Source organism: Hydra viridissima, unplaced genomic scaffold, assembly GCF_058129835.1.
Source record: "Hydra viridissima isolate aposymbiotic clone 2 unplaced genomic scaffold, HvirCarnegie_v1 scaffold_12, whole genome shotgun sequence".
In the NCBI taxonomy this organism is placed as follows: domain Eukaryota; kingdom Metazoa; phylum Cnidaria; class Hydrozoa; order Anthoathecata; family Hydridae; genus Hydra; species Hydra viridissima.
The window spans coordinates 2,248,547-2,275,798 of record NW_028324311.1 but is presented as its reverse complement, the minus strand read 5'-3'; the positions used below and the strand labels follow the sequence as shown (position 1 = coordinate 2,275,798).

Here is a 27,252-nt window from a genome sequence, read left to right as displayed (position 1 = left end):
TTATGTGTATATATCTATATATATATATATATATATATATATATATATATATATATATATATATATATATATATATATATATATATATATATATATATATATATATTGTATTATATACAATTTTCCATTACCTAAACACAATGAAGTCTTGATTTTGCTCACAAAATTATTAAATGCCCATTCATTTATTAGGACAATTCTTCCCTAACATATTTTAAAGTTGGTTTACAACTGATGTGTGTTGAGACTTACAATTAGCTACTATATTGCATAGTTACTTTTTTTAACATTTAATATCTATTTATTAATATCACATATTTACACATTTAATTTTTTTAGTTATCAATAACAAATTTACTTACTGTTATTACATTCTTCCTTAAGTTTACATAATATGTAATATTATTACCTATATAGTATGAAACTCTAACATTTTTACCAAATACCGATTTGATTTGTTAGGCTCAGTTCTTATCTAATATGTCTTGAAACTGGCTATAAAATCTCAATAATATTAGCGTTTTAATAAAAACAACATATCACAAACACTTTTTTCCATAACAAAAAATTTAATATGAATCAAAAATGTGAATGCGTAAACGGGCTACGTTAGCCCCCATGGCCAACGTGCCCCGTTTGTGCTAGGTAAACCTGCCCCATCGCCATGTATAGAATAAAAACTATTTCTTTCTTAACCCATCAACAGATACCGTGTAGCATTGTACATTAAAATAATCCTCAGACTTTATGCATCAAATAAGATACATACTTATACCACTACTGTCGAAGACTAGTAAACACAAAAACATCAAACAAACTGTTCAAAATAAACTTCAACTTATCCAAAATTGATAAATTGACACAACACTGTCAACTGTGTCAGACATCTGTGATACATCTAAGTAATGAGGGGAGGAGTACTGCCAACTTTCCCTTTTATTCCTGGCGCGCCGAAGCGCATGGTTAGAGAACTAACTCAAAAGAGCCATCATACCCCAAGGGCCAAAGTGCCCCGGTCTACTCTACTCTTTCATCACAAGAGAAAAATTTTCTTGTTTCACCAGCACTGTACTTTCCTTCGATGGAAGATTTTGAACTTGTACAATGTAGAAAAAAAGCGTAAAACTTGCTTGGTCTAAGGTGATTCGGCTCCGACAATGTGATTGGAAGAGTTTCCAACAAAAAAAACATTACATTCTTTTCTGAAATTGTGCGACAGCGATTCTTAGTTACAAATGCAGGAAGAACTTGTCTCGAAAGTTTATCCTCGTCACCGTACAAACGGTTCTGAAACATACAATTTACGAAAATTAGTTATGTTTCAGAACCAGAAATAGAAAAACCAGAACCAAACCAGTTTAAAAAACAAAACGTTAAGGGAAAAATGAGTTCAATTATTTATTTCAAAAAAATCATTACATAAACAACAATAATTGGATTATGTCAACAATTTTAAAGGTTTAATTTTAAAATCAGTAATGAAATCCCGCGGTAAAGAAAATGCAATTATAATAAACAGCATTGAAAAAATATATATCATTAAAATTGCCTTAAATAGAGAATAACTTATATTTTATTAAAAAATATGATATAAATAATTCTTTATTTAAGACAATTTCATTTTAGGCGGGAGTTCTGAACTCTTTGAAATGAAAAAAACTTTGAATTGCCAAACCAAAAGTTGCAAAGAATCCAAAAGCCTGAAAAAAAATGACAAATATATTAAGACAATAATTTATGATACAGCTTTATATTAAAGATATAAAATTCAAATTTTGTAGGCGCTGATATTTCAAACGTTGGAAGAGTCACAAAATAATAACTATTTCACTGGTCAGCACATGTTTTGGCGCTGGATAGGTATGAACTATAAAGGGAAAAAACTGTTTCGAGGGAAATTTTAGGACACTGAATCAGAAAATCATCTATATCATATAGTATTCATTTTTCTTGATTAGCTGTATTTTTTTTACTGTGCAAAATCCCTTAGTTATGCCAAATTGCTTTTTTTCTTTGATGATGGCAAATCCTACAGGTGTCTTTAGGTATGATAGTTTGCATGCAGAAAGTGTTTAAAAAATTTATAATGATCGGTAAGTAAATACATCTTTTTAACATAAGATGTATGTAAATATCAAATAGACATCAAAACTGTTTAGATCTTTATAAAAAGAAAAAACTCCATGTTATTTTGTTTGTGACTGAGGTACCAAGGAAGATGGGATACCAAAATAATGTTAGACTGCAACTGTAATTTAAACTGCCACGCACCTGACTCCAAACAATCAAGAAAATCAGAAAAAAGAAATTCTTTTTCCATTAATTTTTTTTTTTCTCCTAGGAATTGATTTTTTTTTTTTTTTTTTTTTTTTTTTTCTCCTAGGAATTGTTTTTTTTTAACAACGTATCTAATTTATGTTGTTAATAAAAAAAAAAAAATAAAAAAAATTGTAGCAGTTTCTCACCGGTGATGGTAGTAGGCGAGTAAACGGAAGTAGTGTTTAGGTCGTAATGCTACTTATCACCAAAGTAAAGGTATTCTACAGAGTGAAAACTAGAAAGAAACTATACGTTAACAACAAATTACACGTTAACGATAAATTACACGTTAACGATAAATTACACGTCAACGATAAATTACACGTTAATGATAAATTACACGCAATTTAAGCGTATTTTGGTGATACACGGAGTTAGCGGATTTTGCCAGATTAAAAATAATCTCTTAAAATTAAAAAGAATATTAAAAGAAAGCTAAAGCTCATGGTAAAAAGTAGATGTCATTTTCGGATTCAGCGTCTTGAAATTACCAAGAAACAGTTTTATTACTTTGGCCCCAACACAAAATAATTTTTTAGGCCTGTGTTCTAAAAATTTTAATATACTGTAATATTTAGAGTTTTATAAAAATAACAAACGAAAAAAGTTCTTTTTATGTTAATATATTTTCTTTTTACCGAAGCTGCACCGAATCCGGGTATATAAAATCTTGCTGCGTAATTTGCAATAATGCTGGAAGATATAATTAACAGAAAGGCCCACATTGCGCAGTTTATCAAAAGCTGAGAAATGGAGAAAAAAAAAGAATGTATCGTTAAACAAAGATTTTAAAAGTTTAGAAAACTCAGGCAATTTACAAAAGCAATGCTAAAAAATTTTGGTCTTAAGTAAAAGTCTTAGAATAAATAGAGTAAGTAGGAGTCCGTACCGTAAGTGGCCAGTTGATGGGTAATTTAGTGTGCAGCTTTAAAAGAAATACAAGAAACAAAATGGTGAGTATTAACCAAGGAGTAACTGTGGTGAATAAGAAGAAAGAAGTCGGTCCCCACTGAATTCCATATATCGAGCCAGCCATTATTACCCAAGCAAGAAAAAGTAGAATCTAGAAAAAAAAAAGCATCTTTCGTGAAGAATTGGCAAATATTCACATTGAGTTGTGTTAATTTTTAAAAATCATTACAATTCACTCATCAGATTTTTAAAAATATGTAGATTTTCAATAATTATTATACTTACCACGTTTACAATCATTAAAATTCCAGCAGGAGAACGAACAAATCCAAAGTTTGGTTTTATATCAAACTGTGACCCGGAGTTTTTATCAGATACTGCGTTAGGAGCCTCAGACATGCTGAAATAACTTCACACTACTTATTGAAATAAATAAACAGATAAAAAAAAAACTAAACTAAACACAAAGTTTGCGCTTTTAATTATGCATCCAAAAACACATACCCATCACATGACCAACTCTCTGTAGTCATTTTATTTAATGGGAATGTGTTTTCAACACAATATAAACAGAATGCTACAAGATACAACTCATATAAATCTTTGACTTAAGAAGCAACTTTAGGATGATTATCAGCGTCAAGCATTTGTACACCCAAACTAAACAAAAACTTGTTGATAAGCGAATTATATACGCCTATCAGAAGTTCTACAGCTACGTTTAATCTGATCCGTCAGCCGTTCAAATGAATAAAACTGTAAGAAAAAATTGATCGAAGCTAAAGATCTAATAAATGATCTAATAAATGTCCTCCGACTAATTGCCTTTCAAACACCATATCTACAGTCTAGAGAAGAGGTGAGAGTTTAGACATATTATTTAATGTATCAATTGCCAAAAAACACATGTTTTCATGTTAATTCTTATAATAGACACTTTTATTAAAATACAATGTTATGATATGTAATAATTGTTGTATTTTATTAATAACTTGTTTCAGAACCGTATGTAAGGAGGTGAAAATTGACTTTTGAAAATTGGCAAAAAGCACAATATCACACTAGGAGAATTGACTCATATATTGACAAATTACTCAAACTCTACAATGAATGGAAAGAGTTTTAGATATAAGTATGACTAGGTTTGGCAAGGAAAAAGGAAAAGGAATTCTTTGTTGAAAATATCATTTATTTATTGTGAAAAGAAAAGTGGAAAATTATTTAGACTTTCCTTGAGACACTAAGGAGTCACTGTTTTCTTTATGAACTTGATAATAGTTTTTCCATCTGACTGCGAATCATACAATTAACAAACTATACTCCCTTTTTATACAGTTTTACAACCACGTCATTTTGACACATTACATACATTAAGACCTACATACATTAACAAGTGCGTACATTAATATTCACATACATTTAACACTTTACATACTTTAACACCCTAATTGCATCTTGAAGACGTCATTCACGATAGAAATTTTCAAATAAATGAAACGAAAAAAATATGATTTTATGATGAGTGCTTTTATCCTAAAGTCTTATTTTTGCTTATCTTTTCGGCTTTTTACTTTCTCGCCATTTTGCGGCCATTGATAACTGTTAATACGAATTGCAACTTTTGACGTTTTTGTACTGTGTGTCTAGCAGTGTGTCTAGAAAGTTTATCGGAGGGCAAATTTGTTCTGATCTAGTTTTTTATTAAATGATCTAGTTTTTTATTAAATGATCTAGTTGTTTAATGATAATATTGTTAAAGCAAAAGATTTTTTTAAAATTCTCATTTTATTAATTAGAGTAAGAGTTCCTCTATTTATTGGCTCCTTTTTTATGCATGTGCAACATTTCCTTCCTTTCTATTGGATAATTAATCATTTAATTATCGATTATTAACTGGGAATAAATAACCATTAAGTTTAAACGAATTGTGTTATTTTAAATTTATTTAATCTACCCGACTTCCGTTTCTTCTGAAAATGATAGTAGCTGTTGTTTATTAATTATAAAATACTCTATCAAAAAAATTTATGAAGGACTAAATTTTTGAAATATTGATAAATCTGATCTGGTAAACTTTTTGACAAAGTTGACAAGAAAAGTATCCCTAAGAGTGTTACATGGCAAATTGTTGCTTTAAATAAACAAGCAAACCAAACTAATGTTGGTATAGCAAAATTAGTCGGTGTTTCAGAGGGCTGTATTCAAAATACATCAAACAAGTTTAAAGAAACTTTGCCTGTCAAATATTATCGAATATCTGGTAGGCCTTCAAAGTTAGCTGAAATTGGTAAAGAAACAGTGAAAAAGCTGTTACCCCACAACGGCATAGGATCATATATTGCCATTAAAAAACCACTTTTGCCTGTAAAAGACCGCCTAAAACGATTGAAATGGTGCGGAGAAAGAATCAACTAGTCTGTTGAAAAATTGGGTAATTTCAAGTGATGAGGCTAATTTTAAGGTACTAAATTGAAAAGGAAAGATGTATTTTAAAAGATATAAAAATGAGAAGTATTTATCTTGCTATGTTATACTAAGATTACAAGGAGATGTAGGCACGGCTAGAATATGGGGATGGTTTCAGCAAAATATATACTGGAAGAATCAATCAAAATAGCTAAAAAGATACTCGGCATCTTGTTTTATGGAAGATACAAAAGTTGGATAATTTAGCAAAATGGTGCTACACCTCATACTGCTAAAATTCTATTCGCAAATTCTTTTATTTCGTTAGCTTACTAAAGGTTACTTAATAAAAAATTTAAAATAATCTTTTGATTTGAAAATTTAATCTTTAAAAACTAGACCGATATCATAAAAAACTTGCCCTCGTATAAACTTTCTGCACACACTATCAGTAGACTTCTGAAAAAATCTGTTGATTGCTTTATTGAACTCCCAAATAACTTCTAAAGTTTTTTTCAAACTTCAATTTGTCTCATTTATCCAAATTTTTGTTCCACTATAAAAAAAATTTTCACAAAAAGATTTACACATAGATTGGAATACTTCTAAGCACACATTTTTTACATTTTTTTATCATAACGAAAACATTTATTTTTTATAAAATAGTTTTTTTTAGATCCTTATCTAACTTTACTTTCTCTGAAAAATTTGCAAGAAATTTTTGCAAATCACTTTTTAAATATCACATGATTAGTTCTAAAAATGCGTTAAAAAAAATTTTAACAAAAGAATTTTGACTTTTCCAGTCCTTTGACTTAAAAAAAAAAAAGAATTAATTCATACCTTTCAAATCCCTATTAAATGCAAAAATTTTTTCCTGTTTTAAATTTTTATACAAAATATCAAACATACAAAATATGAATTTTTTTAAAGTGGTCAATAGTTTTATCTAGCAAAAGGCTGTATATTTTAAGTAGGTCATGAGGCAAGTATCTTACATATTCAAAATGCTGTGTTCACAATGCAACATTCAAGATAATATCATGCATATTACTTTAATTATGTTGGCAGTGCAAGCTGAAAAACGTTAAAAAGTAGATTTTTTCGCAGCGATATAAATATATTTTTTGCGCTATGACGTTTTTCAGTTCCTAAGAAAACATGTAAAGAAGATAAATTCAATTAAAAAAAAAACTTTCAAATAAAAAGAAATGAAGCCTTAAAAATGCTCTGTTTTATTAGCTGGTAAAGAAATGCAATTTACTAAGCTTGACTTTAAAACCTTTTTTATTCAAAATATGAATATTTTTTATTCATATTTTTACTCAAAAAACTGCTTAAGTAATTTATACTATTTTTAACAAAGAAACCCATCAAAAATTGTTTATATATAATAGCAATTTTCTTAGCAATTTTTCTTTCATAATAAAAACTTTTAAAAAATAAAACGAATATTTTAAAATCAAATAAATGAATTGCTAAAAGATGTTTTATAAAAACCGAATATAATGTGATATTAACATTTTTGTTATTATTGACATTATCATCATGATAATAATTATCATTATTATTACATTAATAAGTGACCCAAATAGAGAAGGAGAACAGTAAGGAAGAAAACTTGCCTTTTTTGAAACTAAAACAAAGAATCTTAACAAAACCGCTGTTAACGTGGCTGATTTAGGCTTCGGGATAACGCACAAAAAGAGAATGAGAATCATAAAGAACGGAAAAAAAAAACCGTTTCACAAGGTTCTTCAAAAGAGTAAGGAGCAAGATTCTTTTAGAGAGTAAGGAAATGTTGATTTATGACATCTGTCACTCATTTGACGAGATAGAGGTAATCTAGTTTGAAGTCTTAATATTAATGAAGCTAACACCTCATACAACTGACTTTCTTCACCACATTGACAAGAATAACAACTTCTTAATAACAATGTTTTTGTGTCGAGGAAATTTTACAATTGATCATTGTTTTCAAAGTGTCCTGGACGAAAGAAATGTTTTTGGAACATAAATACAGTTTAAACAATTTAATGATTCAAAATAAGGGTATGACGTTTGTTTTTTTGTTTTTTTTTTTTTCAGTATTAACTGTTGCAGTGTAAAGTAGTATGCACGACGTTTAGTACTGCTTTACACAGCAACAGTTAACACTAAAAATATAAAAATACCAATCAACATACAAACGATGGCTTGATCATACAAACGATGACTTGATCACAGAAACGATGTTAAAGAAATCAAATTTTAAACTGATTATAAACTATATTGTGATCGATTTGAACTACTTTTTAAAGATTGTTGTTAGGTTGACATTCTTAACTGGATTTGCATGATGTCCTTTTTATAACTATTTTTACCTCAAAAGTGGCCTGTTATTTACCCGGAACCTCTCGGATAGTTATGGAGCACCTTTTTTTGCAAGTTTTTGCGAAACTCAAAGCGAAACCTAATTTTTAAAGGCTACGGCTGAGGTTATAATTAAGGAAAAGATGATCAGTGGTTTATTGATTTTTTACTACCCCATTTGACAACAATGCTTTTTATCAAATATACTCGCTCAACTCGAATGTTGTATAATACAACTTGTATTTAAAACGGATATATTTTGACTATTAAGACTAATAAAGCGCATATATTTTGACTGTGTTAATGGAGCCCTTTTTATAATGATCGATTCTTTGAGTCTTGGTTATTATGAGTTTAAAAATCCCCTCTTTTTTCCTTGTATTTTTTTAAAATATATATATTTGCATAGCATTTACTAAGTAAGAAACTAAAAAATAAATTGAAAATTATCTACTTACATGCTTCTTTGCTAAACAAATTTAAATGTTGGCAATACTTTGTATTCCGCAAATAAACAACACATCAAGTTTAAGAAATGACGTTTCCCCGACTACACGTTTTATAAAATCAATAAGATGTTTTTTTTCCCAGGGCCAATGCTATAAACAATTCGAAGTTTTTTTCGAGAAAAAAAATCTTTCGTAAAAACGCAATTTTTCACGTACGAAAAAAAGTTCGTAATCTCGAAGAATTTATCGCTGTTTGTATTTTTTTCGGCCATTGCTATAAAGCATAAAACGTATACGTCACTAAAATTCACGAACTTTTTTATCCGTAATACATAGTAGTTATATAATAGTAATTTTTATTGTAATTTTTATTTATTAGGCCTAATTAATGAATTTTATTAGTCATTAAGTATGCTGTGCTGTCTATTCTACTTTTATGAATATTTTTACATTCTAGTATTTGGTGTTTAAAAAAGCTGTGTAAAATTAAAGTAGGAACATGAATTTAATTTTTTCGGGCGAAGACTTAGATTTCGAAGTTGCAGAAAATTAGCTTCGCCACCGATTGCCTCGAGAGGTTGGTGTTTAAAACATTACTTAAAATTACTATATATATATATATATATACATATATATATAATGATTTTTTATCGAACAAAATCAGAAATCAAACTAAATAGGCGCAGAAATTATATTTTTGTTTTGTTTTTCAATATCATTTTAGTTTAATGGTCGCTTTTTTAACGAAGATGTTTCTGACAACGTTTTTCGAGAGCAGTATCGAGTCCCAAGAGCTGTATTAGATTTTTTAGAAACTAGGCTTAAAGATGATTTGCAACATTATACTAAGCAATTTGCAACATTATACTAAGCATTTCTTCATTTTATTGGCACAAATGTTTTTTTTCATGTTCTCAGAGACTGTCATGGAATCTTTACCAACACAATTTATCGTATTATACACAGTGTAGGGGAAGCTATTTTCAATGTTAGTGTATTAAGTTAATAAAACTATTGGAAGTATATATATATTTACATATATATATATATATATATATATATATATATATTTAGATATATATAAAATTGATATATACTATACATTACATCATGTTATCACTGTTAATTTTATATACTGTAATATATCTCTGCTGTTTTTGAATAGAATGATTAAATTGCCATTATTATTACCCTTGTTATATATCATTAGCACTGTTAGTAGCTTACTTTACATTAGTTTATAACTATTTGTATATAAACTCGAATGTAAAATCTTTATTTAGAAATATGATTGATTGATTACATACTTATATTATGTTAATATATACTATATATTACATACTTATACTATAACATTTGTAAATATATATATATACATATATAAAATATAATGTAGCAATACATATTTTTATTTAAATAGTTTGCTAATTAAAACATACTAAGCTTCCCAAGAAGAACCTCTTTGTTTTCTCTGATCTTTATTGCTAGTAACATTTTAAGTTCTTTAAACAGCATTTTATTTTGTTGTGTATTTGTGTATTATTTTGTTGTGTATTTGTGTATTATATGGCATATTTATCAACTCTTTATACTTTTCTTTAGTCAAACACTATGAAAAATTTGTTTAACCAGAATTACTATCGAAAACCTTCATAAATAAGTATGGAATTTTAAATTCATGCATGCATTGTTAACGAAGCACAACAAGGAACTGAATAATCGATTAAATGCAGATTTTAAGTAATTAGTTTATTATGAAGTTACCAAAATCCTTTTAAGCTTTATCTATAAAATATCTGCATAAAAACACAAACAAAGAATGTTCAATGATTTTGAAGCGCTAACGTTGTTCCAACAATGGCCGCCAAAAATCACGAAGAAAATATCTAAAATTGAGATCAAAAATCTATCTGAAGTTTTTTTTCGAAAAAACGCATTTTTTATCTGAAAAGGCGATTCCCTTGTTCGTTTATAGCATTGGATTTAATAGCGAAGTTTTTATCTTAAAAACGGAGTTTTTTGAATGTTTATAGCAATGGACTTTTTTTTTCTTCGCTTTTTACGGTAAAAACTTCGTGTTTTACGGAAAAAACTTCGTTTTTTATGTTTATAGCATTGGCCCCCAGTTAACAATAAAATTACGAATAAAGTATAACCTTTTCTATCAGTCTTTGAAATAAATTTAAAATAGTTTATACATATTTAGACATGCCAAGAGTTCTATTTCAACAAGTTTCAGAAAACTCAATTTTTGTAATTACTTTCTTATTGATTCAGGAATTAATCGAAAAAAGACGCATTCTAATTTTTTTAAGTTTTGTAGATACATCATACGTAATGTTTAACTTTAAGAATAGTGAAAGATACAGCGTATTTATTTTATTACACAAATTACAGCGTATTTGTTTTATATCAGTTTCAGTGTATCTGTTTTATACCAGTTTCAGTGTATTTGTTTTTTTACAAATTACAACATTTCTTTTATGGAAATTTCGGCATATTTATTTCATACAAATTACAGCGTATTAATTTTATACAAATTACATCGTATTTTTTAATACAAATTTTTAGCACAATATAATTAATTTGAAACTTGTTTAATACTTCCAGGACATTGAAAATTGTACCCTATTTATTTTATCTTATGGAAGCTATTACCATGTTTTCGATTTGAAATTTATATAATTTTATAATATTTCGGTGATTTGGATTTACAAATAGCTAACCAAAAACTCAGACTCAAAAAGGGTTTTAGTACCAGCATAATAGAGTAAGGAAAAACCGGAAAAATTGGTTCTGAAATCCCGTCCCGATTTTGGTTTTTTAATTGGAAAAAGAAAAAAGAAAAAACGTAAAGAAAAAATTTATCAATAAAAATGTCATCTTATGCAATAACTGAGTAAAAATTTCATTACCCTTTTAATTGTTGTGTTTGAGTTTTAAATAATTTTTTTCTAATAATTGAGTTGATTTTTTAATTAATCAATTTATTAACTAGTGTGTAACTAGTGTGTAACTAGTATTTAATCGAATGTTATGAATAAATTATGAATAAATCCGTTGAGATATACACTCAGGCTATGCAGATATTTAGTAATAAATTACTGCAATACCCAAAATGTCCTATTGTTTAATGTCTTCAACACAAATTATCTCAGATTTTACAAGTTATAGAGACGGACGTTTTAAATTCTTCGGCAATATGAACATTTTAATTCCCCTTTTAGCAGGAGGATTATTGCCTCATTATTACATCATGAAATGTGTATTCTATGCTTAAAGAAAAATTAAATACCAAAAAATTTGACCGGTTTTAATTCAAAAAAGTTTTATCTTTTATTTTGTGAGCATCTGTTGCTCCTTAATTCTGATTTTTTTTTTTTTAAATAAAAAAATAAAAAAAACCAGCGAATGTTAAGTAAGATATCCTCAAAATATCTACGCTATATGCCGTACTATTGCTTACGTTTGTTGTGTAAAATAAAGCTTAAATGTACAAACCACACTCAAAAAAGAATGCGAACAACGCTCTGGGTGTCAAGAGGAGAGTGTTAGCAAAATGTTTAAGTTAGACCTTTACATCTAAATGTCACCTTAAACCAGAGTAAAAGAAGTCTTTTTAAATTTTAGTTTGTCTTTAAAAATCATTATTTTCACCCATTTGTATTTACATTAGTCTGTTTGCAATTTAAGATTTTTTAATTCACGTTAGATTTTTAGTTAGGATGAAAACATCCCCCTATTATTACAAAATGTCACATCTGTAAATTTTAGCTGGAAAAAAAGTCCGATGTAAACTAATGTTATCTAAGATTTTCTAATAAAATTCAAAATACTTTCAAAATAAAAATAAAAATTGAGATAAAAGATAGCAGTTCCATTCTTCGCGTGTAGTAAAAGTAGAAAAACTATAGGCCATGGTTTAGAACAACTTAATAGTAATATACAGACATCTTTTGATCGCAAAGAAGTTTTATATTTAAAACCAAAGAAATTGAACTGATTTTTTGTTACGCATCATGTTCTTCTTAACAGTCAGAGAAATTGTCAAAAGATATCATTATTATATGTAATAATATTAATATAAATAATTATCAGAAGATATAATACAATATATTTAGATATAATACAATCATCGAAATATTCCAAAATATCGTTTTCTAACAAAGCAGAAAAAAATTTGAAGATAAAACCCAAAAACTTGCTCACTAGATAACAAAAATCTACGTTAAAAAAAAATTATTTGTCCAACCTTAGTAAAATGCTAACACGTGACATTACATCTTCGAAATCCCATGAATTTTAAAATAAGAAAAAACTCAAGCTCGCTTGTTTTGAAAAAAAGCCCAACGACTTTTTACTTATTCAGATTAGAAATATTTTATTTACGGGAACTTCAATTTGTGGGCGAATATTAATATTAAGCGAATGCTAACAATTAAATTACAAAAAAAATACTCTTGATAAGATTTGTAAGAACTCCTCTCGCTTTATCTTTTTTCCATAAGGACAACAAAAAAAGCTTCGAGAAAACTTCACGAGAAAAAAAAAAGCGAAAACAAGACAAAAAAAGCAGAACAAAAACTCATTCGCGGATGTAAGAAAAAATCAGAACAAACCAAAACCCATCAGCGGGATGTTTAGAAAATCTTTTTTTATTGTAAATGGACGATCATTTAAGGACATTATACCTTAAGAATGTAATCCATAAAACACCGTATACAAAGAACGCCTGAAAATAATGCAAATTTTAAAAACGCAAAGTAACAGCCAACGATATTCAAAATAAAAAAAAGATTGCAAGTTCAATTTACAGATCGCGGAAGATCTGATCATTGATGAATAAGCAAAGTATTTGTTTAACGTTGCAAAACAACAGAATGTAGAAAGCGTTTACGTTGAAGACGAGTTTCAAAATATGTTCTTTTGCTGCATTAACAGAAAGTTTCAAAACTGGGATTGCGTCGACTCATCCTGTGAAGAAATAAGAAACTTTTTCATCAAAACATAAACAACCTTCTAGCGGCGTGCCAATCCACATCATAGAAATTTAGTTGTATAATCCAAGTCATATAATGCACTTCATAGAAATATAGTTATGTAATACACGCATTAAAAACATTCTTATGTAATGCACGCTATAGAAATAGAGTTTTGAAATGCACGCATTAGAAACATCGCTACATGATCATGGCCGCCGAGAGGGGGGGTGAGGGGTGGGTGGGGTAGACGGGTAAGATTCCCGGGGCCCCGTGTGTGTATAAATCACTTTTTAAAATAATTTTTAAAAGATTTAACTTGTTTTGACTTTTAGAAGATTTAATTAACTTCTATTTTTACTTTTCAATGATCAGAGCACGCTTCTTTTGGTCCTGGGTATATAATTGATCATAATGAGGGCCCCTTAAGAAAACTTTCCCGGGGCCCGAATTTCTCTCGGCTGCTATGTACATGATGCACGTTATAGAAAATATTATGTAATGCACATCATAGAAATAGAGTTTAGTAATGCACGTAATACAAACATAGTTATAAAGCATACAGGTAAAGGGATCTCAAAATGTTAGGTGTTTTTAAAGATTTAGCTAAGCCCAAAATATTTGAGCATATACTTTGTTTTTACTTTTGAGAGTTGAAAAAATACTCCTGCTAGATTGCCAAAAAAGTTTAGTAGTTTTTAATACAATTTTCATATGCCTTTAGATAAATATTTAGAACATGCTTTTTTCGTTAGGGACCTCAGAATGTCAGGTTTAATAATAGGTAGTATTGTTGCCAATATTGTTTAGTTAGTCATGAATTTCTGCGTATATTATTTATTTTCAATGCTGAATATATTTTTAAATGTTTCGTTCACTTATCTTTTATACTTTTTGCATTCCACTACACAATGCTAGGTTAAGGGATCTCAAAACGCTTGGTTAATGAAAGCTAATTAACATATAAAAAAAAAAAGTTGTTTGCATTCAGTTTCTTCTCGACATTATGAAATGAATATTCTGCTTATAGTTTCGTCACGAAACCTGATTCAAAACACACTTTTGTGTGTTTTCTTTGTTTTGCTTTTGCCTGTAGAAACCTTCGTGGACGTCAGATCACTAAGCTATCACCCAATGCTCAACGAGCACTTCGAACAAAAAAGCTTAGCAAGTCTTTTTGGAAGCGTTGGGATGCAAAATATCAAAAGTACATAACCAAAAAGAGACAAGAAACTGTATCCATAAATCGTGCACAAAAGTAATGGCGTAAACACCTCAACGAATTAGCTGAAGAACTTATAGAATGTAATATCTTCATTGATGCAAATCAATTAGAAACAGGTGTATGGCAGGGATATATAGATACCATTAGAATTTACAATCATGATGAAACTCCCCAGCTTGTAAACTATGGAGTTAATGGTACTCCAAATGGTTTAGTGTATGCTGGAAGAGGGGAAAGTTGTCAAAAGATGATAAGAGAAAATAGAGAATGCGTAACTATACATACTTTTGTTTCCTTTGGAGGAGATATAGCAATGTGCCAAATCATATTCAAGGGAAAAAGGATTAGTGCCCACATGACTCCAAAAGAAGCAGTTATAGGTATTCCAAATCTTCTAATCTCCACAAATGAGAGTGGAAGTCAGGATCACAGTACACTTCTAAGTGCATATCAAATGTTTGACCAATTTTTAGAAAAAAACAATATAAAACGGTCTGTTGTTGTCCTATCAGATGGTCACTCTTCAAGATTTGACAGTGATGTATTGACATTACTAAGAAGCAAAAATATTAGACTTTTCATCACTCCACCTGATACAACTGGCGTTACCCAGCTCCTTGATCAAATCAATCAGAAATTGCACTCTGAGTACAGAAGTACTAAATTTGTACTTTATTCTCCGTTTATGACAATCAACAGAGAAAGTTTTATGAATATACCTGCAGAGTTATGGCCAGCGTGGGCATCAAAACAAACAATCATAAATGCAGGTAAAAAAGTTGGCATTTCAAGCGGAGGACTTAGTGTCAAGTGCATGCAGGAAGATAAGTTTTTACGAGCTGAGCTGTGTATTCATGAAAATACCGAAAAAGATCATATATCAACAGCAGTAACAGTTTCATCTGCAAAAGATGTTCGCTGTGGCTCAGCAAGATATTGGAAACATAAATACGAAAGTGCCGTGGAAGCTTTTCAAACAAAATCTGATAAATCAATATCACTGGAAGAAATACCTAACTTGTTGCCTGTAACCAAAGTAACACCTAAATTGAAAAAAAAGATGTTAGAGTTACCCAGGTTCACGGCTCAATGGAGGGAGAAAAAATATTGGAAACGGTTTCTTTAATCAAGGAAGACAAAGCCAAAAAGGAGAAAGCAAATAAAGAAAGGAAATCCAAGCTACAACAACAAATTGAGGCATTCTATAAATGTAAGGAAGAGTGTACACGTGGAAAGAATGTTTGCGCAGCAAATAAACTTCGAGAATGCTCGTGTTGCCATAATGTTTTGAAATCTACATGTAGTAAAGCATCATGCCGAGGTAAAACAGGCTTAAAACCGAATATGATCCCTTTTGTGAAATAGGACCCAAAAAATGCCTTCACTTTGAGTCTGATGGAGATAACATTGAAAACTTCATTCCTTTAACTGATTTTATCTACAATACAACCTAGCGTTCTCTATTCGCCTCTTTTTGAATTAAAGTTTTAAACCTGGATCTTATTTTTATACTTTTTGTTTCATTACATTTTTTTTAAGTTGATTAATGTTATAAAAAAAAAAAAAGATAAAAAGTAATAACTTAAGTTTGTTATATAGTTTTTGATTTGGTAACTCAAAACGTGAGGTGCAGCACCTCAAAATGCTAGGTATTTAAAAAAGCGATTTTAAGAAAATTGGATTTATTCTGCGCACGCATCTTTTTATTCTGCGCACGCATCTTTTTATTCTGCGCACGCATCTTTTTATTCTGCGCACGCATCTTTTTATTCTGCGCACGCATCTTTTTATTCTGCGCACGCATCTTTTTATTCTGCGCACGCATCTTTTTATTCTGCGCACGCATCTTTTTATTCTGCGCACGCATCTTTTTATTCTGCGCACGCATCATTTTAGCACTGTTTTTGGAGTCTTAAGACAACATTTCTGATAAGGTTCCGCAAACTTATTTTCAGTAGGGATTGAAATATTTAAAATTATTTTAAAAAAAATAAGTTTATTGCTTATAGACTATTTTCAACGTTTTCGTAATTTAGATTATTTTGTAAGGATTTTATGTAATATTTTTTTGTTTATGATTTAACATTATATTCTTTAATCAGATTATTCAACGCTTTTAGAATTTAATTAAAAAAATTGACTTCTATGTTGGTTTAATTCAAACCTGACATTCTGAGGTCCCACTGCATTCTGAGGTCCTTTTACCTGTACCATAGAATTACAATTATAAAATGCACGTCATAGAAATAAGTGGTATAGCGGTATTTTGGGATCTACAAGATAAAAAGAGAGCTCTCAGTTAAAGACCAATCGACTATTTTTTGGTCTTCATCTGAAAAAATCTTTATGTAAGAACAATGACCCTGACAATTTACAAACTTTAAATTATATAGTTGCCTTAAAATATTGGTCAAAATTGAAACTTTCTTCATTGTGAGCAATTCTTCATTCTTCATTGTGCGTTTAAAGTAGCCTAAAGCTCGATGAGCAATTTTTTTCACTACACAGCCATCTAAAACTAAATTTTTACTTAAAAATATGATTTTGCAAAAATATTTCTCAGAATCATTTGAACTATGGCCTTTGTATCCATTATTGGAAAACGGAGATAAAATATTTTTAAATTCAATGTCTCTAGTTGGCACATTAAAATATGCTAAAGAAACATCTGCTCTATCGATAAAAGAAAGTGAGGTCTCTTCAAGTGCCACGTGACCAGTAAAAAAAATAACTTTGCCAGACGTCTGTAAAGTTGCTGGAAATCTAACTTTAGTTGCCATATCATTTCAGTAGACATACTTTTAAGTCTGTCAGTTTGCTCATCTTGATGCAACATATTGTTTTCTTCAACTTTTCTTGTTAGATTCCCATAAACAACTCTCTGTCATTTCCATAAACAACTATCTTTCTCTTTGTTGTGTTATCTTTCTTCGTTGTCTTTCTCTTTCTTTTCGTTGTGTCCCCTATAAACTGCTAAGATTAAAACAGAATAAAGCTCGAAGTTTATATCTTGCAAACGGCTCTACAAACTTCTTTCCTTCTGTATGAAAAAGATGCCATTTAAGATCAAGACATAAAAAGAACTAAAAAGTAGTCAGTAAAACAGCCACAGCCTCTTATGTTAGTTTTAACTTTTTAGAAGCCGATTCTAGAATAGAACTTTTTGAAGAATTGTTCGCGTATTAATATTTTTTCAGCAAATGTCCAAAATAATTTTAAAACATAAATTAAAGACTTAATTAACGAGTGACATTATGACATTAACTTAATAATATCATAGCCAATTAAAAACTTATGATATCATAAATTACCTTTAAGAGAAAAAAAATCGTGAAATCTGAAAAGCATTTAAAAAAGTTTCGTTATTTGTAAAACGTCACGCAAATAGTAAAATAATTTTCTTTTATTCTTAAATTAGAAAAAAAAAAAAATTAGCTGTACATACTTGTTTAATGATGTTGCATCCTATATTGTCTTCCATATTGCGCAATAATTCAGAGAACTCTTCGGGGTATTTACAGTGTGCATAAGCCATGAACTCGTCACGAGGGTGAACAAATCTATCTTTAGTTGACCGAATTGCAGCAGACATACTTTTAGGCCTGTCAGTTTGCTCATCTTTATGCAACATATTGTTCTCTTTGTTTCTTGCGACATTTCCATAATTGAGTCTCTTAATTGCGTTGTCTACAAACTGCTACAATTAAAAAACAAAAAAAATCCTAACATAAATCTTGCTTACAATTTTGCGAACTATCTTCTGAAGAAGAATGACGTCATTTGATAATTAACACATAGCTATTAAAAAATAATAGAAAAGAAGAAAAAAAATTCAGCATTCCCATTTCACTTTTTTAAAAGATGGTATTTTCGTCTAAAAATGCATGCTAGATTTACAAAATGTTGCATGCCTTTGCATGCTATTTATACGTGCATGCTTTTACATGCTCTCAACGCAGTCTGCAGCATTTTTTTTCATCATCACCTGGAGAGACGGGTCTTATTTCAATTCTATTTTCTTAGAATGGCAACTTAAAACTAATACCTTCAAATTACATTTTTCTTAACTCTACAAACCAACTTTTATCTATAAAAATTCATTCAACTATGATTTGCCCCTACAGATAAATGTTTATATGTAAAATTGTTAACTGAGCTGATCAAATAAAAACGCTTTGTAGCATTTTCACAACTGACATTGAGAGTTTGGTTTGATCAAGATAAATTTACAAGACAATCTTTATTTACAATCACTTTTTTTTGTTTTCTATATAAGGAAACACAACTATAGATATATACTTTAAGTAAGAATACAGATTCAAACTTACATTATAAGAAGAAAAAATTACTACAAGAAGAGGATGACCGGATGTGCTTTGGCCAAAGTTTATGGTCTCAGACAGCGTGGTTTACAGAGTCTTTGGTATGCGAAAGGGCACACATCTTGAATAAAGTGAACTTCTCATGTGTCAGAGAAGGTAGCAACAATCCAAGGAAGGATATGAGCCTTCAAAATTTGGTCCAGGTATTCTTTATAACCCATCCTCAAACCTGTTTTAAGACAGATGGCTTCTTTTTTCGGCAATGAGTCTGAAAAACATAACCTTTAAAGGAAGCTTAGACTTTTGGACTGATCTAATGGCATCAGGGAATTTCTTGGCATTCTTTTTGGTGATGAAATGGTCATTCTGAATGTTACTGGCTGGATTAACAGTAAAATATTTTTCAACAGAGAACTAAATTAGTGGGTTTTTTTGTTTTTTACAACATATGAAGGAGTTGTTTGGAAAGTTCCAATCTAGGAGATTTTAATAATTAAGTAGAAACTTTTTGGTTCTGCCCTACACAGCAACATATAAAGCTATATACAGAGCTAATATAAAGCTATGTACACAGCTAATATAAAGCTATGTACACAGCTAATATAAAGCTTTATACACAGCTAATAAATAAAGCTATATAAACAGCTAATATAAAGCTATATACACAGCTAATATAAAGCTATACACACAGCTAATATAAAGTTATATACAAAGATAAAATAAACAGCCAAAAGTTCAAGATAAATTCATAAATCAACTTTTAAATTATGAAGTTCAGTAAATTGAATGTAAAAATGTGTACAAATGATCCTACAAAGACTCAAAAAATCATTAAGAAAATAATACAAAGGTAAAATTTATATTAATACATAAAGCTAATTCAAAATCTAAACTACAATATGATTCTTATAACTTTTTTTGCATGATTAATCAAATAGATACTTTTGCATGCTTTGTATGCTGTGTGGAAATAGAAAGACATAGTATGAAATATTGCACCACCATACTATAAGCTTTAATTTTTGAAAACACAAATTTTAGAATGGAGCTATTTAGGGATATGTGCGTACTTGAATTTTTGCAACAAATACCCAAAATTATTTTAAAACTGAAACTAAAGACAGACCTAACTATTCAACAAAGTTAAAATATTCAAAAAAATCAAAATGAAGATAGATTGCTACTTTTAAAATAAAAAAACTTTTAAATCTTGAACATTGTGAAAAGCTTTGAAGTTTGTAATACCTCACACAGATCGAAAAATTTTTCTTCTTGAACTAGATAAAAAAAAAAGTAGAAAAATAGTTTATTGCACTTACTGGTTTAATAATACTGTAAGCTAAATTGTCTTCCATATTGCACAAAAATTCAGGAAACTCTTCTGCATATTTGCAGTTTGCGCAGGCCATGAGTTCATCACAAGAGTAAACAAATCTTTTTGTGGTTTTTTTCTCTTCTTTAAAATCTAGAAAATTTAGTTCTTTTTTTAAATAATGAACCAAACATATAACCCAGCTTTGACTTCACAAAAATGTAATCAAGCTATCACTATATAAAGGAGATGGTATGTAGACATTATAGTAAACAAAAACTACAACAATACCCAATATATATTAACTACCATAATGGTCTTATTGACTTAGGAATATGTTTGAAACTTTAAAAAACATGAGTTTGTGTACAAAAAACAACTAGACCAATAACATATCACAGGAGACATAAAAGAGATAACTTAAAACTTAAGACTTAAACATAAAGTTAGTAAAAGAAGAGGAATCAAATTTACACTTTGACATAAGAGTTGGTAGCCTGCTTTGACTAACAAATTCATGGCCAAACCGTTTTGAAATATACTCAACCAAATCCTCAACATCAAATTCTAATTTATCAATGGTGTCATAATTGCTGTTTAAACTGCACAATAACTAAAAACAAAAGATTTCAACTAAAAACAAAAAAAACTTTCATTTCAAATTTAAAAAATAACATTCCAAAACAAATTAAAGAAGACAGAAAACAAACATAGAAAGAGTTTAAACTTAATAAATAACTTAAAACTTTTTAGCAAAACTTGATATTTTTTTTCTTCCACTTATAATTGAAATTCACAAATAAAATGTAGCAATAGATAAGTTCTAAATAATATTATTAAGTGAAACTTTCTGAGATTAACATGAAATTCTATTATTAATAAAATTATTTTCACAATTATTATATTTCTTTATACTACACCTAACTTATACAATAAAAAAAAATTGTCAATGCAAATAGGCTTAAGATTACTGCTAAGAGTGTCATATGAGATTATAAACAGATCACTAGCATCCATCCATACATGCACACTAGGGTATCATTTTAAAATAAAAATCCTTCCTAATCTTATGATTTTGGTATTTAGGTTAAGAAAATACCCAACTATGTCTTGTTTTTTTATGCATGCTCAAAACATTTGGGTAATTATGATAAGAGTCAATTTACTTTACTAGTGAAAAGATTTCCCGAAATAAACAAAATAACTGTGAATGAGATTTGATTTCAAATAAAATTTAGTAAAGGTATCCCACAGGAAAAAACCCACTCAGAATATGCCGTTATTTTAAATATATCAACAAAAGATTTCAAGAAAAAGATGATGGTAAAAAGAAAACTATTGGATAAAAGCAAAAATAAGAAAGTATGTAAAATTGTCAAGAATTTTTTAACAATCAGATGCAGGGCAGAAAAATGTTTATTGAAGAGAACTAAACTGCATCTACAGAGCAAGATTTGAAAGAAAAAAACTTGCACTTAAATTTATAGAAAAGAAAAAACAGATAGAGCTAGAAACAATCTAGAGGTTCAAATAAAATATTTCTCTGTTTTTAAAAGATAACATTGAACATGGAATGAGCTCAAAATAAATTGGTAAAAAACCTGAAGATTGCAGCTTTGACAGACCAACAGATACAGGGTTGCCAAAATTCAAACAAAACTCCCTGATTTTCCTTGATTTTTTCACAAATATTTTGCTTTTTTCTCCCTGATTTTCCCTGACTTTTCCCTAAAACTTTGCTTTTTCCTCCTGACTTTCCCTCATTTTGTGCTAAAATTTTGCTTATCTCCCCTGATATTTCCAGCATTCAAATACCCAAACTTAACTTCCAAACCAAACTTCTCCATCAACCCCAGAGGATTTTTATCTCTAAAAAAACAGATACTATAATCCCCTGATGAGTAATGAACCAATCAATATGTTTAAAAATTAAAATAAATAATTAATTACTTCAATCAACACATGAAATTGTTCTTTGAAAAAAAATATAAAAACTACAGTAGAATCCCATCAACTTGAACTCTGAAGGGTTTAAGTTGATGGGATTCTACTGTAGTTGCGCTTACATATATATATATATATATATATATATATATATATATATATATATATATATATATATATATATATATATATATATATATATATATATATATATATATATATCTGTGTGTGTGTGTGTGTGTGTGTGTGTGTGTGTGTGTGTGTGTGTGTGTGTGTGTGTGTGTGTGTGTGTGTGTGTGTGTGTGTGTGTGTGTGTGTGTGTAAACGCAATGTGATTAGTTTTCTTTAAAAATGTTAAACATTTACCCTGATATGCTGGAAAAGGAAAGTTTTTGTAAGAAAACATTTCAAAACATAAAGAAAAACTAAAAGTTCCCTGATTTTCCCTGATTTTTTCCAAAATCAACAATTCCCACCTAATTTTCCCTGATTTATCTAAATTTCCCTGAATTTCCCTGATTTCCCTGATTTGGTGGCAACCCTGAGATACAAGTCCAACAGAATCAATAAATACTGCATTAAAAGCTCAAATGATGCAGAATGTCACAATATTCTCCTTAGAGTCATTGGACTTGCTATTGTGCTGGATAATGTTAGATGGATCAGTTGATACAGCATATGGTAAATTTGATGGAGCTTTTAACAATATATATACAGAACTGGATAATTTTATGGATGTTGTGCAGACACCATATATGAGATTCACATATCACAATTCTTGGCAGTTGACAGGAAACCTAGTGTATTTGTATGAAACTGAATAGGGAATAGCCTCAACTTTGTGAAAGGGTTAGGAGACCAAATAAAAGACATTGACAAATAGAATCTCTGCTTATTTAGATTTGAGCTTTTTATTGGAACTAACTAATGTAAACATATGCAATCTAAAACTAATGCAAACACGCTATTAACTGTTCTTATACCATCCTATTGAAAGGGAACTAGAACTCACCTCTATGTTGACTTTCTGAAAAATATTGATGGCTTTGTTTATTTCATTTGAACTACCACCAACAAACACCATATCTAAAGTATATATATATATATATATATATATATATATATATATATATATATATATATATATATATATATATATATATATATATATATATATATATATATATATATATATATATATATATATATATATATATATATATATATATATATATATACATATATATATTATTCCAGCAAAAGAACTAGAACATTATAGAAATCAAGCCGAACAATTTTTATAAACGTTTTTTATTAGGATAAGTCATATGCTCATTGTTTTTGTTTCTTTTTCTTTTTAAATTTAATAACTTATGGGGTATTCCATGAGAAAGTGGGACAGGCATGTAACTCACCATCTCAGATTTTCTTCATACTTTGTCAAAATTTATGTTATCATGCTAAAGATTTTGGGGTGCAATGTGAATGGAATTTCTTTGCAACATTACATGGAAAGTCACCATGTGATGGCATTGGTGGGACGGTTAAAAGACTTGTTTCCAATGCAAGTCTTCAACTTCCAACTGGGTTACAAATTCAGAATGCTGAAGAAATGTTTAACTTTTCTAAAGACAACATATCTGGCATCCACTCTATTTTTTTAAAGGCTGAAGATATTTGCTCAGTTCGTAAATCTTTGACTCCCCAATTCAGTAATGCAAAGACTTTACCTGGTACAAGAAGTTTCCATCAATTTATTCCACAGGATGCAAAAAACATAAGTGTCAAAAGAGTCTCTGAGCAGGAGGAATTTAATTTAACATTCAACCTTACAGGCTCAATACAATATCTTCAAGAAATTAGAGCAGGAAAATGTTATATCTGCAAATACGATATGCTTTAGTGGGTCGGCTTGGTATTAGAAGTTGATGAAAACAATGAAGATGCACTTTTAAAGTTTATGCATCCTCATTTACCCAACACTTTTTTCAATTGGCCCAGCAGAGATGATTGTTGTTGGGTTCCTAAACCTCATATTCTAATCATGCTAAAAACACTGTCATTTTCAACAACAAGCCACAAATACCAGATAGACGCAGAAGATTTGCCTAAGGTCCATTCTTTAATTTAACTCAGCCATAGTAGTAGTACACCATTGATAATGGATAAGATTCAAGAACTTTTAAAGAAGTATTTATCTAACATCCAAACTTTTTTTATTACTCAAATCTGTTTCATTGTTTATAAAAAAAAACTCAAAAAACCCACCTCTTATTTTTTCAACAAAAGGCTCATTAAAATATGCATTTAAAAAAAAAATAAAACAAATTGATAAAATTATAATGCTATCTTAGTTCCCAGGCTACCCTTCTTGGTCAATTAAATTTTTCCTGATAGACTATAGGTGAAATACAAATCTTATTTTTACTTTGTTTCCATTGCTTTTATATAAAATAAATATTATATTCTGATTCCTCATCTTCAAAACTATTAAGGTGCAAAATTTCAGTTTGAACACATGTATGGTTTTACAATAACATGCAAAACAAAAACAACACGAAAACCAAGAGCGCCGCCAAATGAAAAAAATCCTCCAAAATAGGTGATTAAGAAAAAGGAATGACCAACACATACCCACAATACTTTCAATCATTTTTTCACATAATTTTCCTATATTTTTATAACAAATCCACAAAAAACCACATCTCAGTTTTTTACAAAAGCATTCTTTAGGACATGTATTTTGATAACAAAAAAAAAAAAAATGACAAAAGAAATGGGCTACCTTGGTTAACGACCTCTTTTCTTGGTCTATTACAATTTTAGAGATAAATTATAAAAGAAAAAAAATCCTCAATTTGACTTAGTTTCGATTGCTTTTACATAAAATAAACATTATTTTCTGATTCCTCATCTTCAAAACTATTAAGGTGCAAAATTTCAGTTTGAACACATGTATGGTTTTACAATAACATGCAAAACAAAAACAACACGAAAACCAAGATGGCCGCCAAATGAAAATAATCCTCCAAAATAGGTGATTTTGAAATAACGATATCTCGAAAACTAATTTGATTACAATGCTGAAATTTTACAAGGTAATCTATGAGATGTTGGTGATCATTTTGACAAAGTATGAAGAAAATCTAAGATGGTGGGTTACATGTCTAGAATATTTGTCCCACTTTCTCATGGAATACCCCTTATCTTAATTTTTATCTAATCTTTTCCAGACTTAGTTTCATAATATCAGTTTTTTTTTCATATTTTCATTTTTTTATTAAGTGCATATATATACATTTATTACATACATACATACATACATACATACATACATACATACATACATACATACATACATACATACATACATACATACATACATGCATGCATGCATGCATGCATGCATGCATGTACATACATACATATACATACATTTATTACATACATTTATTACATACATACATACATACATACATACATATTGTATACATATTGTAATAAATGTATACATATGTATGTACATACATACATATACATACATTTATTACATACATTTATTACATACATACATACATACATACATACATACATACATACATACATACATACATACATACATACATACATACATACATACATACATACATGCATGCATGCATGCATGCATGCATGCATGCATGCATGCATGTACATACATACATATATACATACATACATATATACATACATACATACATACATACATACATACATACATACATACATACATACATACATACATACATACATACATACATACATACATACATACATACATGCATGCATGCATGCATGCATGCATGCATGCATACATACATACATACATACATACATACATACATACATACATACATACATACATACATACATACATACATACATACATACATACATACATACATACATACATACATACATACATACATACATACATACATACATACATACATACATACATACATACATACATACATTACATACATACATACATACATACATACATACATACATACATACATACATACATGCATGTACATGTATCAAACCTAGCATAACTGCTACTGGGCGATTAAAATATCTGATGGTCTGAAATCAATGATATTGAACAGCAGGTAAGAAATAGTCACTGAAACAGAGATAACTTGCCAGTGGTGAGACAATTATAAAGACACAAACTCTTTTAAACTTAACAGATTTTATTGATGTAATTTTATTATATAAATGTTTGACCTTTTGTTTTATAATATGAAGATGGCGAGCTTAAACATTAGTAAGAATTCATTTAAAATCAAAAACAAATATTAATTTAATGTTTGAAGTGAATCTTCCAGCAGAGCAGTTTGATGAGTACTTTAAATTTGAGGAGTCTTTGTATATTGGTATTGAAATACATGTTCTAGTTATAATTTAGAAACAGAATTTAAACTTCAATTGTGCGACTATTTTTTCTTTCATGCAATGATGCAGGTGTGTGCCCCTTGCGTTCTATGTCTCTCACTATCTAAGTAATGGGGTTGCTTCAAATTAATTCATGCCCGAATTTAAAATTAATAATGGCTTTGATAATGTTGCATACATGAGAATACAAAGTTTTTCAACAAAATTTCAAAAATATTCAAATAATATAATTGGAATTTAAAGCAACCATACAGATCTTAAAAGTAGGAAGTATAATACATGAAGGAGATGGAAGAAAACAGGCAATGTCTGTTTCCAGCTCCACATAATATACCCAGTTTTCTAAAAGCTGTTGCAGCCCAAGGCAAATTTCTCTGAGATTTTTTCACTTGCAAAAGTTTATCTTGACAATCTTCAAAGTGCAAGTCAGTCACCCATGAAAAAGAATAAAATTTTCTTAAACATCTCAGAATTCAGTTTAATCTCAACCCGCACCCCCCACCCCACCCCCCATTAAACAAACAAGTTTAAAATCTTGTGAGTACCTGAGAGCAAACTAATTATCTGATTTTTTTTTTTTTTAAATAAAGAA

General features: G+C 29.1%; 3 protein-coding genes across 11 annotated transcripts in view; 1 reads left to right on the top strand and 2 right to left on the bottom strand.

Moving 5' to 3' along the window:
- Nucleotides 1-1,415: 1,415 nt before the first annotated feature.
- LOC149880719 (plasmolipin-like) lies at nucleotides 1,416-8,574 on the bottom strand. Of its 2 annotated transcripts, none has more exons than XM_090069703.1 (5): nucleotides 8,448-8,574; nucleotides 3,517-3,647; nucleotides 3,209-3,382; nucleotides 2,958-3,062; nucleotides 1,416-1,700 (listed from the first exon to the last, which is right to left on the bottom strand). In XM_090069703.1, exons 2-5 carry the CDS (start codon nucleotides 3,628-3,630, stop codon nucleotides 1,623-1,625), a joined length of 471 nt encoding a protein of 156 aa, XP_089925829.1. In that variant the 5' UTR covers nucleotides 3,631-3,647; nucleotides 8,448-8,574; the 3' UTR covers nucleotides 1,416-1,622. The 2 variants fall into 2 exon arrangements, with proteins under 2 accessions (XP_089925829.1, XP_089925828.1); XM_090069702.1 differs by having other exon boundaries at nucleotides 3,517-3,650; nucleotides 8,448-8,568.
- Nucleotides 8,575-13,088: 4,514 nt separating this feature from the next.
- LOC145194098 (uncharacterized) overlaps nucleotides 13,089-27,252 on the bottom strand; it is a 28,989-nt gene continuing 14,825 nt past the window's right edge. For 2 of the 8 annotated variants that reach the window (XM_090068838.1, XM_090068844.1), the window contains 5 exons: nucleotides 23,233-23,306; nucleotides 20,751-20,889; nucleotides 20,284-20,429; nucleotides 18,088-18,339; nucleotides 16,706-16,915 (listed from right to left, as the gene is read on the bottom strand). In XM_090068838.1, the coding sequence (XP_089924964.1) occupies nucleotides 16,844-16,915; nucleotides 18,088-18,339; nucleotides 20,284-20,429; nucleotides 20,751-20,889; nucleotides 23,233-23,306 (683 nt within the window). In that variant the 3' untranslated portion in view covers nucleotides 16,706-16,843. Of the gene's footprint in view, nucleotides 13,413-16,705; nucleotides 16,916-18,087; nucleotides 18,340-20,283; nucleotides 20,430-20,750; nucleotides 20,890-21,877; nucleotides 22,146-23,232; nucleotides 23,307-27,252 lie in introns of those variants that run through there. The other 6 variants (XM_090068841.1, XM_090068843.1, XM_090068839.1 and 3 more) reach the window with 5 other exon arrangements.
- Nucleotides 14,609-16,575, top strand: LOC149880718 (uncharacterized). Its single transcript, XM_090068845.1, has one exon. It carries the CDS (start codon nucleotides 14,890-14,892, stop codon nucleotides 15,766-15,768), a length of 879 nt encoding a protein of 292 aa, XP_089924971.1. The 5' UTR covers nucleotides 14,609-14,889; the 3' UTR covers nucleotides 15,769-16,575.

Excerpts from the sequence above, each read along its gene's own strand:
- LOC149880719 (XM_090069703.1), bottom strand. The coding sequence starts at position 3,630 with ATGTCTGAGGCTCCTAACGCAGTATCTGATAAAAACTCCGGGTCACAG. Across the intron at positions 3,383-3,516 it reads TTTTAATGATTGTAAACGTG|ATTCTACTTTTTCTTGCTTG; the intron begins GTAAGTATAATA and ends TTTTTTTTCTAG. Across the intron at positions 1,701-2,957 it reads CCGGATTCGGTGCAGCTTCG|GCTTTTGGATTCTTTGCAAC; the intron begins GTAAAAAGAAAA and ends ATTTTTTTTCAG.
- LOC149880718 (XM_090068845.1), top strand. The coding sequence starts at position 14,890 with ATGATAAGAGAAAATAGAGAATGCGTAACTATACATACTTTTGTTTCC.